This window comes from Carcharodon carcharias, chromosome 15 (genome assembly GCF_017639515.1).
Source record: "Carcharodon carcharias isolate sCarCar2 chromosome 15, sCarCar2.pri, whole genome shotgun sequence".
NCBI classification, from domain to species: Eukaryota; Metazoa; Chordata; class Chondrichthyes; order Lamniformes; family Lamnidae; genus Carcharodon; species Carcharodon carcharias.
In genome coordinates this window covers 121,711,185-121,729,906 of record NC_054481.1, presented here as the reverse complement: position 1 = coordinate 121,729,906, position 18,722 = coordinate 121,711,185, and the positions used below count along the sequence as shown (strand labels likewise).

Sequence of the window (18,722 nt, the reverse complement as noted above, 5' to 3'; positions counted from 1 at the left end):
TTGTAGCCACAGTATTTATATGGCTATTCCAGTTCAGTTTCTGGTCAATAGTAACCCCCAGGATATTGATAGTGGGGGATTCAGAGATGGTAATGCCATTGAATGGCAGGAGGGGATTGTTAGATTCGCACTTGTTGGAGATGGTCATTGCCTGGCACTTGTGTGGCGTGAATGTTACTTGTCAAGTGTCAGCCCAAGCCTGGATATTGTCCAGGTCTTGCTGCATTTGACAGGGGTTGCTTCAATATCTGAGGAGTCGCGAATGGTGCTGAACATTATGCAATCATCTGCACCCCACTTCTGACCTTATGATGGCAGGAAGGTCATTGATGAAGCAGCTGAAGATGGCTGGGCCTAGGACACTACCCTGAGGAATTCCTGCAGTGATGTCCTGGAGCTGAGATGACTGACCTCCAACAATCTCAAACATCTCCCTTTGTGCTAGGTATGACTCCAGCCAGTGGAGAGTTTACCCCCTGATTCCCATTGACTCTAGTTTTGCTAGGGTTCATTGATGCCACACTCAGTCAAATGTGGCCTTGATGTCAAGGGCATTCACTCTCACTTCACCTCTGGAGTTCAGCTCTTCTGTCCATGTTTGAACCAAGATTAACCAACTCAGTCAGAAGCTGAGTGGCCCTGGCGGAACCCAAACTGAGTGTCAGTGAGCAGGTCATTGCTAAGCATGTGCCGCTTGATAACATTGTTGATGACCCCTTCCATCACTTTACTGAAAGTGGACTGATGAGGTGTTAACTGACCAGGTTGGATTTGTCCTGCTTTTTGTACACAGTGCATACCTGGGCAATTTTCCACATAGCCGGTTAAATGCCAGTGTTGTAGCTGTACTGGAACAGCTTGGCTAGGGACGCAGCAAGCCCTGTAGCACCAGTCTTCAGTACTATTGCCAGAATATTGTAGGGACCCATAGTCTTTGCAGTATCCAGTGCCTTCAGCTGTTTCTTGATATCATGTGGATCTGAGTGGAGATATACATTTGAAATTTTTTTTAAACAAGCTGTTCCAGCACAGCTACAACACTGGCATCCATGCAGCAATGTGGAAAATTGCCCAGGTATGTCCTGTGTACCAAAATTGGGACAAATCCAACCTGGTCAATTACCGCCATATCAGTCTACTCTCGATCGTCATTAAAGTAATGGAAGGGGTCATCAATTGTGCTATCAAGCAGCACTTGCTTAGCAATAACATATTCACTGATGCTCAGTTTGGGTTCTGCCAGGGTCACTCAGCTCCTGACCTCATTACAGTCTTGGTTCAAACATGGGCAAAAGAGCTGAACTCGCGAGGTGAGGTGAGAGTGACTGCCCGTGACATAAAGGCAGCATTTGACTGAGTGTGGCATCAAGGAGCCCTAGCAAAACTGGAGTCAATGGGAATCAGGGGAAAAACTCTCCACTGGCTGGTGTCATTATTAGCACAAAGGGAGATGGGTTGTGGTTGTTGTAGGTCAATCATCTTAGCTTCAGGATATCATTACAGGAGTTCCTCAGGGTAGTGTCCTAGGCCTAGCCATCTTCAGCTGCTTCTTATATGATCTTCCTTCCATCATAAGGTCAGAAGTGGGGATGTTCGCTGATGATTGCACAACGTTCAGCATCATTCACGACTCCTCAGATACTGAAGCAGTCCAAGTCCAAATGCAGCAAGACCCGGACAATATCCAGGCTTGGATGACAAGTGGCAAGTAACATTCACACCACACATGTGCCAGGCAATGATTATCTCCAACAAGAGAGAATCCAACCATTGCCCCTTGACAATCAATGGCATTATCATCACTGAATCCTCCACAATCAACATGCTGGGGGTTAACATTGACCAGAAAATGAACTGGACTAGCCATATAAACACTGTGGCTAAAGAGCAAGTCAGATGCTAGGGATCCTGTGGCAAGTAACTCATCTCCTGACTCCGCAAAGCCTGTCCACCATCTACAAGGCCCAAGTCAAGAGTGTGATGGAATACTCTCCACTTGCCTGGATGAGCGCAGCTCCAACAACACTCAAGAAACTCAGGACAAAGCGGCCTGCTTGATTGACACCTCTCCACCACCGACACACAGTAGCAGCAGTGTGCACCATTTACAAGATTCACTGCAGAAATTCACCAAGGCTCCTTAGGCAGCACCTTTCAAATCCAGGACTGCTAATATCTAGAAGGACAAGTGCAGCAGATACATGGGAACACCACCACCTGAAGCTCCCCTCCAAGCCACTCACCATTCTGATTTGGAAATAAATCGCCATTCCTTCACTGTCGCTGGGTCAAAATCCCGGAACACCCTCCCTAACAGCACTGTGGGTGTACCTGCACCACATGGACTGCAGCGGTTCAAGAAGGCAGCTCACTACACACCTTCTCAAGGGCAATTAGGGATGGGCAATAATTGCTGGCCTAGTCAGCGACACCCACATCCTGTAAATGAATACAATAAAAACATGTTTAACATCAATTCCCACAAGGATTCTCATGATTGTCCATAGTAACTTCAGGGAAAACCCTGGAGAAATGGGATGTAAATGGTCGGAAAATCTCTGGAATTCCTGACAAAACCAGGGCCTGTGATTAGGAAACCTCACCAAAACCCCTTAGGAGCCCACACAGACACACTTTGAACAGGGAATATTCCCTCTCTACATTTCATTGGATGAGATCTTGAGCTTTTCCCAAAGGAAATTAATCATAAATAGGATCAAAAGACGGGCATCTACCTTGTCAATTAAGGAGCAGGTCAGTGGGACCAGGCCAAATTACACAGTGAATGGATAAATCCATTCTTATGTTCTTATTGAGAACATTCCCAAGTTTTTGCCATATTTTGGGGCTGGGATTCATTTTCCTGTGAAAACCATAAGCCTTGTCTGTAGGTTACAGGCCATAGAAAGAATTATTTGCAACAAGCAAAGCTGATGCCACTTGCGAGTTAGTGAATCACTTCATGTTCCATCTTAGCAAAGTGACAAAGTAGCTTACCTCTGGCTTGCTGACAAGTGGAATTTTCCAGCTCTGCTTCTCATACAAACATTCTGACAATGCTCCCCCACTACACATCCTCGCTCCATCTCTCGCACAGGCACATTCTTGACAGTCTATCACAGACACAAACATACACACAAACACATGCTCCAGCTCTGCTCTTCTCCCCCAAACACTCTGCTAGTCCTCTCTCTCGCTATCCCTCATGCATCATACTCCGTCTCTCACTTACATCTGTCTGCTCTCCATCACACAAATGCATTTTGCTATGCGTTCTCTCGCACTGAACAGATCCGTCAATTCTGATAAATCTGGAGCCCAAATTACAACACCTGCTAAAAAAAGACCTGGGAGTATTTGGTCACATTTCCAAATTCTGTCAGCTCGGAAAATCTGGGCAGGTTAGCTGCAGGACTTTTACTAGGTGGCCGCCCCAGTTGGATAAAATTTGTACAAGGTTGTACAGTATGGGATATCTTTCATGTGTCCTTGGCATGTCTTGCTTAATTCAACATTTCTGCCCCCTTTTTCCTCCATAAAATGGCTGCCTGGGCCAATTATATAGATACATGTATGTCACTTACACATTCACTGGTTAATAGCATAACCAACATTGTGATAATATATTTATTCTACGGTTTTCTGAAGTCAAGGAGATCATTTGATACAATAAGCCAAAATATAGTAACAAGGGTTTCTGTTCAACTTCTGGGTTCGCTACAATTATCCAAATACATGACAAATAAAGTCAATCTCCAATTCAGAGGAAACAAGAACTCACTCATGAGAGTGATTTTTGATACCAAACATATAATGATAGAATTGTACAGTGCAGAAGGAGGCCTTTCAATCCATCATGGCAATGCCAGCTCTTTGAAGTGACTATCCAATTAGTCCCACACCCCTGCTCCTTCCTCATAGGCCTGCAATTTCTCCCCCTTCAAGTGTCTATCCAATTGCCTTTAGAAAGGTAATTTGAGGAAAATATTTAAGGTAAAAGTCTAAATATGTAGCAACAGCCAGGATCTTCCTGGGAGCTATCCCGCTCTGCCACTGTAACTTCACCGGAAGCTTAGCAGGAGCCTGTTCAGGCGCACTTCTGGGAAAGTAAGTGGTGGGGCCCACAACAGCTCCAAGAGAATTCCTGGCACAATATGTTTCTGGATAAATGGCCACTGCTGTTTTGATGCTCTTTATCTCAGAATTTAAACTTATTTTAGTTTCCTTTTTCTCACAAGATATTACTGATGTTAACTTGGTGACCCCTCCTCAAAGTTCACAAAAACAACACTGGCTAAAGGCTTTTCCTTTCTCATTCACTCTGATGGGAACAGGGCAGTAACTTAAGACACGCACAATATTTTATACCATTGGCCTCTATTTATGCTCTTCCCCATAAGTGGAAACATTCTCCCTGTATCCGCTCTAGCAAAACTTTTCATAACTTTAAAAACACCTCGGCCTCCTTTTTTCAAGAGAGGAAACTCCGCCTGTCAATCCTTTTCTGACACATTTACCCACACGTTTCCGGTATCATCTTTATATAACTTCTCCACACCCTCTCCGGTGCCTCCATGTCCTTCTTATACTGCACACAGTGCTTTGAGGGGGGAGGATTTTTCCCTCTCTGGGCGAGCTTGGCAGGGGCGGGGTTTGGGAAGCCGACTGCCGCCCACGATCGGGGCCGAACTGTAATTTCGCGCTGGTGGCATTTACCAGCATGAAACACCAGCAGCAGCGCTGCCTGTGGTTGGGGGAGGGGTGTGGTGAGGAGGGCGAGAGCACAAGTGGGCACTTGGAAATCTCCGAGGCACAGAGCTGCCTCATGGGAGACGAACACTTTTCAAAACAAAAAAATAAAGATTTCTGAAATGTTATAAAACATGTCTCCTCGTGTGACTCTATCTGTCACATGAGCAGGGACATGTTATACATGAAATTTAAAAGATTTTCTTTTATTTTTATTTGCTGTTGGAAACCCCATCCCGCCCGTGGATGAGGTTTCCTAAAAAAATGCAAAGGCCGTTTGGCCTTTTTGCCAACCGTAAGGTTGGACGGGCAGCGAAAAATTTATTTCAATTACCTTTTCAATGGCCTTAATAGGCCTGTTGATTATCAGCGGGCGCGCTGCCAACTCCAGCGTGCGCGTGCTAACCAAAATATCACGCGGCATTTTACACTCGGTCGGATCGGGCACACACCCACCCGATAAGCTAAAGTTTCTCCCCTAAGAGTTGTCTAACCAAGGTGCGATAGAGGAATAGCATAACTTGCCTACTTTTCAACACTATCTCTCGAGAAATAAAGCCCATAAAATCTTCCAGCCACACCAAGGAAGTTAAAGGCATGGAGAGACGTGGCACTTTTCTGCGCTGGTTTTCTTTTCTCGGGGTTGAATCCTGTATTGGATAATTGGCATTCGAACGGATCCCAAATTTCAAGGATCCGAAAATATTCCCACTTGAGCTCACTTTGCTCGCTTCTCCACAAAAGGCAGGTAGTAGCTGCCTGGATATTGTAACCAATGACCTGTTTCAAACACACTGCGCCAAGCAACTAGTTCAGCCCAGCTCGATCGTTCCTATTACTTACTTGGGACGGTGTCCGAGCAGCAGTCGTAGCGACGGGAGGTCACCTTTGGCAGCAGCGTAGTGCACAGGAAGTGCTCCGGTGTCTGTTGCTGCTGTTGGGTCGCTGTCTCTACCTTTTAATAACCACTCCGTGATATCTTGATGCCCAAACCATGCAGCGAGGTGCAGAACCGTAGCTCCGGAACTGTCTTTATCCTGCGGAGATTGAAAATGGAAATGCGTCAGTCTTTTAGATCCATGTGGTGTTTGAAAGCTATTTTCAAAAATGGTAACAAATGGCCTTGGAATACTGTGTCTGCTTTTGCTTGTACGGTGGGTGATATTGAGGCTTTGGATGCAAACAAAGGCCACTGGATTCAATTCCAGTTCAAAGAATCTTGGTTATGAAGCTAAGCTAAAGAAGCTACACACTTTGAAGGTGTGTAGATTGGGGGTGAGTTGTCTGAGAATTATAAGAAGATGGAGAGATTGGCCGGAATGTTACCGCTCCATCAGGGCATAGTGCCATTCTAAACTCCACTGACTTCGGCGGGCACATAAAATCCCACTGCCGTAAAATTCCGCCCATTCGGTTCAAGTTTACCAGTTGTGTCAATGCAAATAGGAATTGGGAGGACTAGGACACAATTTTAAGCAGGACCCAGGGCAGATCCAGGTTAGATGTCAGGAGATGGTGCTTTTCCCAGAGAATAGTGAACATGTAGAAGTCGACACGAAAGCATGAAATGCTGGAAAAACTCAGCAGGTCCAGCAGCGTCTGTGGAGAGGGAAACAGAGTTAACGTTTCGAGTCCGTACGACCTTTCTTCAGAAGTAGGTCTTCAGGAGCAGCTCCGAAGGAGGGTCATTAGGACTCGAAACTTTAACTCTGTTTTTCCCTCTCACAGATGCCGCCAGACCTGCTGAGTTTTTTCCAGCATGTTCTGTTTTTGTTTCAGATTTCCAGCATCCACAGTATTTTGCTTTTGTCTATATGGCAGTCGACTCTTAGAGTAGACGCTTATTTTGCTGAATTTCCTCAAAGAAAGAAACACTTGCATTGATATAACACATTTCACAACCTCCTAATGTCTCAAAGTGCTTTACAGTCAATGAAGCCCTTTTTGAAATACTGCACTGTAGGGAACACAGCAATTAATTTGAACTCAACAATCTCCCACAAACAGAAATGTGATGACAACCAGATAGTCTATTTTTTGGCCATGTTGATATTCCCCAGGAATAAAACCCTCTCTTCTTCTTTGAAATTGTGCCATGGAATCTAACATCCATCTGAGCAGCCTTGGTTTAAGCACCTCACTCAAAAGACAACACCTTCAGCAGTGCAATGCCTCCTGCAGAACTTCACCATAGTGTCAGCCTTGCTTTTCAGGCACAAGCCCTAAAGTAGAGCTTGAACCTGGGTGGGTAACAGGCAAGTGTGCTACCAACAGAGCCATGGCTGACACACAGTAGCACCCAGGCAAAACCTAAGCTTGTTTCTGATTGGAGCAGAGATTATCTTTTAAAAGATAATGTAATAAAATCCAGGGGCAGAGTGCTCTCTTGAATTTGTTTCACTCACCAAAAGGGGTAGAAGACGAATTTCTCAGATTTCTTCACCCCACCCCACCCCATCCCAATATTGGCCAGCACTTTTGTCTATTTTTGTGCCTGTTCCAGTACATTATGTAATGTCCAGTGGTTTTGGATGGCTTAGCGAGTGTGTATGCATTGTGATGCTCATTGTGTGAGATGTACTGGATGGACCAGCAGCTCTTTTCCCATCTGACATTGTTTGTATGTTCATAAATCCTACCAAGCGTGCGGAGTACTTGGCCATTGACAGCAAAGAGCTGTCGATGGCCAAGTGTTGCGGACTGGCACATCCCAAAGTCCAGGACTACGTGCTGAAGGAGACACTGAAGCTTGGGGCTGCCGCAGAGGCGCAATGAGAAAAGGCCACCATCTGAAGTCTCTTGCCATAGTAAATCAAGGGGGTGGAAGCTGTGTGAAAGCCCTCAAGCTGTATGCACCAGAGAATGTCGGACGTGAAATATAAAAGTGCATTGCAAATATCACCTGTAACGGCAAGTACAGTGAGGCACCTCTTATACTGTATTGGTAGAAACTGATCTGCCCTGTACCTTATTAAATGTCAAATTTGAACTCTTATGTAATGTACTTCTGTAAATTATTTTATGAATAAAGTATAAGTTTGGAAAAAAAAGAATCTCTCCTCTCTTGTGGCCATAACAGGCCTACAAAAGATCATTCTGGATACTCCACGTTCTTATAGGCTCCACGCCCCCAGCACAAAACAGCCCACAGGCTGGCAACTTCACCAAATGGCAACATTGACTTTTACAATCACCCCGTACCCTCCACATGGGAACACATCCTGAAGCACTTTTATATAGGTCGTCCCATTTGTAGGAGGTGCCTTCTGAGAGGTGGTTAAAAGCACGGACAAGGAAGCAGGTTTTGAACTGGCTTTTGAAAATGGGGTTAAAATGGTGCCATAGCAAATAAAAAACCTCATGAGACAGAATTTAAAGTTGCATTCACATCCTCAAGTTTAGTACTGATGTGGAGCAGAAACCTGGGGGTAGAGTGTCCACTAGTTATATCAGCACAATCCATGAGAAATTGATTGAACCAGTCCAAAGATCTTGCATGTTTAAGTATAACTGAGCTGCAGCCAAATTTAATTGCATTTCTTTCCGTGATATTGGTGAAAGATTCAATTTGCTTGGATAAGTCCCTGTCCACAAAATTGGCCCGGCCTCCAGGTGTACATTGCCAGTTTCCACAGATTGCACTGGTTTAGGAAGACCCTTAAATTTAATTTCCTTTTGCATATGGGCACAGGTGGGCATGTTTTAAAAGTTCTATATAACAAAGTATTTAATTTGCTAAGTAAACTGACTAGTGTACACCAAGAAAACCATTAAACCCTTCAGTATAGTTTGCTCAAGTAATCTTCAGTGATTTTAATTCAGATTACTGAGGACTGGACACTCCTTTTAAAAATATTTATTTTTGGAGATAAGTCCATTTTCAGCTGTACTGATAAGACTGTACCCAATTATTGCTCTTAAATACATCAAGGAATATTTTCTAATGGAAAAAATGAAACAATTATGTTCTATTATGCTGACCAATTACACTGGCTAATGGAAAAGTTTACATTTGTGATTAGTTGAATGAGTTTTTTCTAAAACTTGAACTGTTACATAGTTCATACATTAAAAAATGTAATTTTAAGTGCATTTTGGATGCAATTTCCTGTTTGCACCCAAAGCAGAAACTCTATCCTCTGGACTGCAAATCAGGTCAAGGCCCAAATTCAACACCAAACAAAGTGAAGAGTACCAGTGACCACATCATCCAGGCACTCTCACGTAGCTCCATGCTGTTAGATCCAATCTACAACTACATTACAACTGCAAGATTGATACAATGAGAAACCACTTCAGAGAGTTTTGAAGATAAGGCCACAAAATTGGAGGGGATCAAATCTGGCAGCACCTGGCATAACCACCTACACAGCAACTCTGCCCGAGCTTAAATTCACAACTCTTCCACCAGTACCATAGGCAAACACACACATGCAGATACTCGAACTCTGGTACATGATGGGCTTTATAAGGCCTGTTACAGTATTAAAATGCCAGTAGCCCACCATCTGGATGTGTATTCTAGCCTATCTGACATGCTGATGCTGCACTGTTGCATCGTCTGTAATCTACTTTAACTAAATATAGACGTCTCTAAGTCTGCCATTACATCGCAGCAGTTTATTGCTGGATTACACTAACTAACAACCCGCGCCTGATGTTGTCTTATTACTCAGTCGTGTATCTAGCACAATTGCCCAGGCATCACACTCAAACTCTCACAATCTACTATTCATTAAAATTAAGTAAATTATAAACAGTTTGAACCAATTTTGAAACATCTCTCCCCATTTTTAAGCCACCTTTGTATATCAGCCATGGCTCAGTTGGTAGCACTCTAGTGTTTCTTAGTCTAAAGGCTGTAAGTTCAAGATTTACTTGAATACAACAATTGAGGTTAGCAGCCTAGAGGTGCTGTCTTTTAGGTGAAATGTTAAACTGAGCTCCCATCTGCCCTCTCAGATGATATGAAAGATCCTATGGCAGTATTTTGAAGAAGAGCTGGGGAGTATTTTTCCCTCAATCAACATTCACTAGAACAGGTTATTTGGTTGTTATCAAATTGCTGGCTGCAGGAGTTTGCTGTGCACAAAGTAGCTGCTTTGTTTTCTACATTACAAAAGTGGCTACTCTTCAAAAGGTACTTCATTGGTTCAAAATGCTTTGCAACATCTGGTGGTCATGAAAGCTGCCACATAAATGCAAGTCTTTTTGTTCCTCAAAACCGACTTTGACTACGCTTCCCTTTTTTATGTTGGGCTTGTTGCTTATGTTGAGCTTCTAGTCTGATTGTTGTATTAGTAATGCCCTTAAACAGAGCATTAATTGTGTTGACTCTTGATTGCCCATTAAAATAGTCCCAACCTTCTTCTCAATGACCAGCTCCACTTCTACTTAGTGTTTTCCTATGCTTAAAGGCGCTACACATCTGTAAACCGCTATTGACTAAAAACATTTTACGTTCAGTAGCTCAACACTGCTCCATCACACAGATTGACCTACTTCTCCCAGCTATAAATGGTTCTTGACTGGGACATAGAGGGTGCATTAATAAGTTCACCACACATGCACACACGCACACACACACCCAACTGTGTACACCACAATTAAATGAGCTGAGACTATCCAGTAGTGCAGAGTTATACTTTGCCGAATTTTATTTCTCGTTTAATTTTTCTCCCCAAATGCTGAGGCTTCAACAAATTAAAAAGGTTAATTGATTCTCTATCTCTGAAATAATTTTTGAGACAGTAATGAATCAAAAGGTGTTAACATTTAGGGAATCAAAGTCAGTCACAATATTTAACATCTTGGCATTCCTGCCTCACTAGGCCATGTTGGAATAACCATAGATATGCGCCAGGGCATGAGTGCTTTAGATGACAGCATGTAAAAGTATAATTAAGATCCTGACGAGACCACAAATAGATTCCTATTAGTCTTGTGTTTGCCACCTGGCCCCAGGGGCACCTTACAGCAGTTCCAATTACGTCAGCAATAAGCAGAAATTTAATTTCAGGGGAGCAATTCTTGTGCCTTCTGATGCTTATTAAATAACTATACATGAGAAGCAAATCTCAGCAATTCCCAGTTAATGGTCAGATTCTTCATTCTTTTTACCTTCTGTAAATTTCCTGCTTTGTTAATTGTTTCTCCCTATGTTTCCCAGCAAGAATGAGCATGCACCAAGCAAAGTATGGGGGCGGTGAAATTGTTCCAATACTTCACTCGTGGTTTCAAGAGCCTTGAGCACATAATCTGCACTGACACTTCCAGCACTAAGGGAATGCTACGCTGCCAGGAGTGTCGTCCTTCAGATGAGACCTTAAACTGAGGCTCCCTCTGCCTACTCAAGTGGATGTAAAAAAATCCCATTGCACAATTCCAAAGAAAGGGAGGGAGTTCTCCCCAGAATTCTGGCCAATATTTGTCCTTCATCCAACATCACTAAAAACAGATTATCTGGGCATTATCTGATTGGAGGAGCTTGCTGTGTGCAAATTTGCTGAAATGATGTGTCAATGACTACACCTCAAAAGTATTTGATTGGCTGTAAAGTCTCAGGGGTGTCCTGAGGTTGTGAAAGGCACTACATAAATGCAACTTCTTTGTTTGTTTCTTGGGCATACAATCAAGGTAACCAGTGGCAATGCTTGTTTAGGGTTGTTGTACGCTATCAACTCATTTCTTAAATTGGGTCCAGCCACTGAAAGTTTTCGGCCCTCATTTTGAATTCACGCAGGAGGTGCAGATATCCAGGTTGATTTTGCCAGTTTGCACTCCCAGTAGAGGGAGCCTTACCCACAAATTGAGAGTACACTTGCCCATGATTTCCATTCATTGAACAAAAATCTCCCAGAATTTCCAGGTCTGCACCCCTAGTGGGGAGGAGACTTCCAGCCTGTTCTGGGGTTAGGACTAGCCCATTCAGCCTGTCCAGCCTGCGCCACCGCTTTTGCTGCTGGTGGAAACTTTACCTGTTTCCATATGCTTTGTTTCATATGCTCTGTATTGCTACAGTTTTCCAGTCATTACAAAGCTGTGAACAGGAGGCTGGGACATCATAAGAAAAGAAAGGTTTGCATTTATATTTGTAATATAGGGAACACAACAGTCATATTGTGCACAGCAAACAACAATGGTCTCACGATCATAGAATCTGTTTTAGGTGCTGGTTGGGGAATGAATATTGATCAGAACAGTGGGAAAAAAATGATCTGTTCTTCTTTGAATAGCGCATTGGCAAATTTGAAGCCCACCTAAGAGGACAAATGAGGCCTCTGCTAAACATCTTATCCGAAAAACACCACCCCCAACAGTGCAGAACTCCCTTGATCTTTTTCTCAATGCACAAAGAACATTTTTTCTAAAATTATGCTTTGGAGCCAGACAGTGAGTTACGAAGAGGCTCACCACCAATTTCATGCCTAGGCCACAGCGCTTCTAATCGAGCTAAGTCAATAATATCCCACTGGGATTTCAATAACAAAATATATTGTGAAATCCAGCAAGTGTTCCTGGCACAACAGGTAGGCAATCACTACTGGTGCTTTCGCGAGCTGTATTTAGTTGACTACAATTGAAGCAGGAGTAGACCATTCAGCCCATCGAGCCTGCTCAATAGGGAAAAGAAATTATACTCAAACTAACACATTTTACAGCTGCATCATTAGCCTTCCCATGTCTAAGAATTGTGCCCTCTTTATATATTGCAGATCATCTCCTCTTACAGATGATCTGTAATATATAAAGAGGGCACAATTCTTAGACATGGGAAGGCTAATGATGCAAGAGTGGCATCATTAATGTATAAATGATCACACACTTTCATCAATAGAGACCAAAAGCCCTTGAAATGGAGGCATTTGCCTGGTCTCTCCAAATACTTCCAGAAGACACAACAGACATGGGTAGTATTTGGTGCTGTGTTGCCATTTTGCACAGACCTGCAGCCTGGCTCAACCCTTAGCCCATAAAGAAAGATCGACAACTGCTGACCTGCAGTGGAGTACCTCTGAAGGCAGCACAGAATGGTAAAGTCACAGCAGTGATTTTGCACCAATTTTGCATGCATTACAGTCTTTTGTGACTTTGCTGCAATTACATACACCATGCACAAGCACAGTTTTAATTGCCAATAAATCCACAAAACAATCCCCTCAGCCATTGGCTCAGTAAGTAGCACTCGTGCCTCTGAGACTGAAGGCCACAGGTTTGGGTCCCATTCCAGGAACCTGAGCCTCCATTTGAGGTCAACACTCCCAGTGCCAGTACTGAGGGAGACAAGATGTTAAACTGAGGCCTTGGCTTCCCACTAAGGTGGATGTGAAAATCCCAAGGCACTATTCTGAAGAAGAGTAGGGGAATTATCCCCAGCATCCGAGTAAACATTTGTCCCTCAACCAAAAACATTACCTGGCAATTATCACATTGTGCTTTGTGGGAATTTGCTGCGTGCAAATTGGCTACTGGGCTTAGCCAGTTTAGTTGTTTTTTGTGCATTTGAGAATGTTGCTGTTGAGAAGCAGAATGCTTTCCCCTTGGAGTCACCCAATGTCAGCACCAAGCACTCCCAGGTCAGGCTCGATACAAAGTAAAGCTTGTCAGGAAAGGGGAATAGGAGGAGGCCATTCATCTCCTCATGCTTGATCCGCTGCCATTCAATTATACATCATGGCCGACCAGTATCTTACTGCCAGCTACCCGCCATGGTTCCAAGCCCCTGAATACACTTATCCAACAAATATTAATCAGCATTTTCAATTGAAACAAGCCCTCCCACCCTCCTTCCCACAGCCTCAACATTTTGGGGAAAATGAGTTCCAGGATGCCTTTTGTGTTCAACCACAATCTTCAGATTACCAGCCCATCCTGTTCCAGTGTGAAACTTCTATTTGCCATAGCAACCTTCCTGTAGATAAAATCAAATGAAGCTGCCAATATAACGCTGAACCTATTCAGATTTATGCACTGGGCCCAGCGTTAAAAAGAAACGGGTTAAAATGACTCCAAGTTCCTTTCACCTGTGATCCTTGCAACTAGTGAATGAAGGAAATTTTCTTTCCACGAAAACAGCCTGGATCTGAACCCAGGCCCTGCCTTTTCTTTTTGTTTCCATAACTCAACCGATTTTGAAGGAGTTAAGAAACAAATTGGAACAAACGTACTGAGGACAGGAATTTTCCTGTGGGCTTCTGAACCCTGCTGTCAGGTTCAAATGTGGGTCAGTCCACTGTGGGAAACAGTGATTGTGATTTTCCCTGGGTGGGGGGGGGCGGGCAGGGCAATAAATGGCCTAAGGGCAGGTTCCAATTAAGGCTCTTAAAGCTGGAAGGCCATCGAGGGGTCTTCCAGCTCGAAAGGAGGATGCCATGGGAGATAAGTAAGGAAGACGGCACTTCAAAATGGAGATGCCCTCTCTCCAACGTTTTTTCAAAGTTTAAACTTTTAAAAATGAGATTTGAAGCAGGGCCACTGGATTGGGAGGGGGATCCCCTCTACAGGGTGGCCTGTGGCTGCTACCACACACAAGCAGGCACGGAGGCTTGAGGCCTGTTTGGAATGCTGGCTCAGCTCCTGCCCGTCTGCTGCCGGGAGTTCGCCTCCAGACAGCTAAACTGGCCCCTGCCACCTGTGGAACCAAGAGGCTGGTGGGAAAATCCCAGTTGGCCATCTTCACTTGGCCTTGTGGCCTTTGACAAGTTGGATTGGCTACCTATTGTGAGCAGGCCGCCATCTCCAATCAGGGACAGAATGGAACTGGGGAATTAGCATGCAAGCTGGCAGCACTATTCTTAGGTGGGGACTAAAATTCAAGCCCTTAGTGTTTTGAGATAACCCATCATCAGTAATTTCCACTTGTCCTTGTGCCTAAGGGAACAGGGAAAATATGTGTAAAACTCTGATTCCCTGGTAAATCTCAATCACAGATGACTACACAGCTCATCATTAAGATGGAAAGAATTGTGTTCCCATTTAAAGCGCTTAACAAGGAGCATTTGCAGGTCTATCAGATGCAGAGGGAAGGGACCACGACATTGACTCAACAATATGCTTTAAACCCCAACCACAGAACACGTTACACAATTCTTGTCTCCATATCCCAAAAAAAGATATAGAGGCATTAGAGAAGATGCGAAAAGGATTTGCAGGGATGATCCCAGAGCTGAGAGCTCGTGTGTTATTTTTTCTCTGGAAAAGGGAAGGCTGAGGGCTGACCTGATTGAGGTCTTTGAAATTATGAAGGGCTTGAGAGATTAGGTGAGAGAACATGTTTCCACTTGTGGGGAGTCCAAAGACCCAGAGAGTCATTAGAATGTGGAACATACTACCACGGAATTGTTGAGGTGAATAGAAAGATGCATTTAAGAGGAAGCTAGCTCAGCACCTCAGAGAGAAAAATATAGCACATGTTGATTGGGTTAAATGAAGTAAAGTGAGAGGAGGCTTGGAGGAGTGGAGCATAAACACCAGCATGGACCAGTTGGGCTGAATGGTCTGTTTCTGTGCGGTGAATACTACGTTAAACTAATTTATAATCAGTCCATATTCTTGTACTAAAACATGTTTTTTTTTATAATCTTTCTATTTAACTTCAATGATTCCCCCTTGCCCTCTTTGTTGTAGGTGGTAGTTACAGAATAAATAACCGAGGGAGGAGGAAGTCAGAGAATAATAAAGACATAAAGATGTTTCAGTGAAAAGAAGCAGAAGGTGAGAGGGAGGTTCAAAGAGAAAGTGGAAATGCAGGAGGAAATTACAAAGGGATAGGAAGAGGGGTAGGAAGAAAGATTGAAGGAGAACTGCATAAAATAAGGGACAGGTAGGAGAGGATAAAGGAGCTGATTAACCGGTTATAAAAGAAAATTGTACAAAGAATAATAGAAAGTTGTTTGGGATCACAAATTAGGTAGGAGGAAACATTTGCAGGGCAGCTGGAGGAGACACAAGGAGACTAATAAAATTCAGAAAGGATTACATGGAGATCAACAGGATAGAAAAAGGAATTACATAGGGAAATTGATTCCAAAAGGCAATTACACCTAGAAAAATGCAACACAGGATCAAACTGTGCCAGGGTCAATGAAATGCAAGAGAAGGTAACATAAAGAATAATGGGAAGCAGCAGGAGATTGCACAAGGAATAAAGAGGGGCAGTTACTCAATTTCTCCCAGATTTTACTGCAGTGTAGGAGCTCAGATCCTATGGCAACAGACTCCAAAAGTCTGAATCTTGTGAAAGGTATTGTATTTGTTTTGTAATTTGTAAGGCAAACACTAATCCATTGAAATGAGATTAACAGGAGAAGCCAGTCTGTGAATAACTACCCAACTTTTAATGTTCCCAACTCTTTCTGAAGTTCACATAGGCTTTGTCAAGACAGTTCATGCTCTACTAGTTGTACATTGAAAAAAATCATTCATGACACAGTTAAAATTATTATGAAGCACATTCAAATCTTAGCGTTTGGGTTTAAATGGTAACAATTCGCCTTTACTCAGCATATGATTTTACTGTTCTCAGAATTATAAGCAGCATGATTATGATAATTGGGAAACATTAGGACTGTGTGGAGAGTTATTCCCATCAATAGATCCATCACCATCCATAGGTGCTAACTCCTATGATCAGAGGCCTTTTGGAAAAGTTTGAGTGACATCTCCCCATCCAGTGAGCCATATTCCAGCAATCAGTTTCCAGCTCCCAGACCCCCTCTCCCAGCCACAAACTATAATGCCCCAACCCCAGCCCCGCTATCCCCTTCCCCACACCCAAGTCTCACTACAGCCAACCCCACTACTCTTCTCCATCTATGCCCCACTGCACACGTCCGCAGCCCCACTGCCCCAGAACCTTTCCACACGCCCACCTCACTGCCCCCAGCTCCCGTTCCAGCTCCTGCCCCATTACCCCTAACTCCTGCCGCATTACCTCCAGCTCCTCTGACCCCAGCTCCTCTGCGCCCAGCTACTCTGCCCCATTGCCTCCAGCTCCTCTGGCCCCAGCTCCAGTACCCAGCTCCTGCCCCATTACCCCCAGCTCCTGCCCCATTACCCCCAGCTCCGGCCCCATTGCCTCCAGCTCCTTTGGCCCCAACTCCAGTACCCAGCTCCTGCCCCATTACCCCCAGCTCCTGCCCCATTACTCCCAGCTCCGGCCCCATTGCCTCCAGCTCCTTTGGCCCCAGCTCCGGTACCCAGCTCCTGCCCCATTACCCCCAGCTCCTGCCCCATTACCCCCAGCTCCTCTGCCCCCAGCTCCTCTGCCCCATTACCCCCAGCTCCTGTCCCATTACCCCCAGCTCCTGCCCCATTACCCCCAGCTCCTCTGCCCCCAGCTGCAGTCCCCAGTACCAGCCCCATTGCCCCCGCCCGGGGCTCCAGCCACATTTCCTCCTTACCTGTAACTGACAGCCCCCTGAGCGGAGCAGCCATTGCAAACAGACCAAATTGCCGGTGGCCGCTGCGTCGTGCGCCGGAGTTGCCCCGTTCTTGGCTTTCTTGTTCCCGGGGAGTTTCGCTTCGTCCACCAGGAATTTCAGAGCGTTCAGTTTGCCGGAGCGGGCGGCGTGATGGACCGGAGAAGCTCCGAGATGGTCGGTCACTTTCCGATGGATCAACCCCTGCTTCTGTAACTCTTGCAGCGCTCGGAGATCGCCGTTCTTGGCAGCGACCAGAGCGCGATCCAAAACCATTTTCCGGGTGTTTTTTTTTTCAAATCATTAATTCCCAGATTTTCTTGCCCTCTTTCACTTTCTTATGCGTGACCATTTTCCACTGGCGACTGCTTCCCTGGCAAATCCCACTGGGCTGTACCATGCTGAATATTTGATGACAGGAGACTTGAATAATCTATGAAAGAGGCGGTACCACATCGGGCACGGACAGTCAGTCAGTCAATCCCTGATTCTGATTGACACACCTTAAACCAGCTTATATTTCAACTCTTTCTTGGACTCGAACTCAAGTTCTGTCGAAGGGTCATGAGGACTCGAAACGTCAACTCTCTTCTTCTCCGCCGATGCTGCCAGACCTGCTGAGTTTTTCCGGGTAATTCCGTTTTTGTTTTGGAATCCCTGATTCTCCTTGGCTCAGTGTTACCTGGCTAGAGTTTACAATGACCAGGGACCCGCTATCGAGGGGCGATTCCGAATTTTGTCCCCTCACAACTGCTCGATGTTTGGTTTCACTCAGCTGCTCCTTTTACAATTCCCGCTTTCAGCCGCACACCAGTAGATGGTTCAGTTGTGCTAAAAGAATCGTCTGCGTCAAACCCAAGTTGCAAATGCAACATCTTCAGCTGATGTCCCTTCGGGAAAGCAAACCGACTAGGGGCTTTTTAGCCGGTTAATTTCTAAAATTCGCACCGTCCTGCTCAAATCCCCACCCACCAATGACCTCCCGTTCTACAACCCCTCCAGAATTCCGCATTTCTCAGTCGCTGGACTCTCATGTATCTCCCGCCCTTCAGTGACCATTCCTTCAGCTGTCTAGATTCTAAACTCTGGAATTCTCTCCCTAAACCTCTCCTCCTCTAAGACCCTTCTTAAATCTTGCCTCTTTTACCAAATCTTCAGTCACGTGTCCTAGTATCTCCTACTTTGTCATAGAGTCATGGGGTCTACTGCACAGAAAAAGGCCCTTTGGCCCATCTAGCCCATCAAACAAGTACCAAACTATTCTAATCCCATTTTCCAGCACTAGGCCCATAACCTTGTATGTCATGGCATTGCAAGTGCACATCCAAATACTTCTTAAATGTCATGAGGGTTTCTGCCTCTCCCACCCTTTCAGGCAGTGAGTTTCAGATCCCACCACCCTCTGGGTGAAAAAATTCTTCCTCACATCCCCTCTAAACCTCCTGCCCCTTACCTTAAATCTATGCCCCCTGGTTATTGATCCCTCCACCAAGGGGAAAAGTTCCTTCCTGTCTATTCGATACATGCCCCTCATAATTTTATACACCTCAATTA

General features: G+C 44.7%; 1 protein-coding gene across 2 annotated transcripts in view; it reads right to left on the bottom strand.

Moving 5' to 3' along the window:
• The window catches only part of espn (espin), a 165,142-nt gene extending 147,566 nt beyond the window's left edge, over nucleotides 1–17,576 (bottom strand). For both annotated transcript variants that reach the window (XM_041205824.1, XM_041205825.1), the window contains exons 1-2: nucleotides 17,151–17,576; nucleotides 5,593–5,786 (exon numbers count right to left, since the gene is read on the bottom strand). In XM_041205824.1, coding sequence (XP_041061758.1) covers nucleotides 5,593–5,786; nucleotides 17,151–17,444 — 488 coding nt within the window. In that variant the 5' untranslated portion in view covers nucleotides 17,445–17,576. The remainder of the gene's footprint in view (nucleotides 1–5,592; nucleotides 5,787–17,150) is intronic.
• Between the last annotated feature and the right edge of the window lie 1,146 nt (nucleotides 17,577–18,722).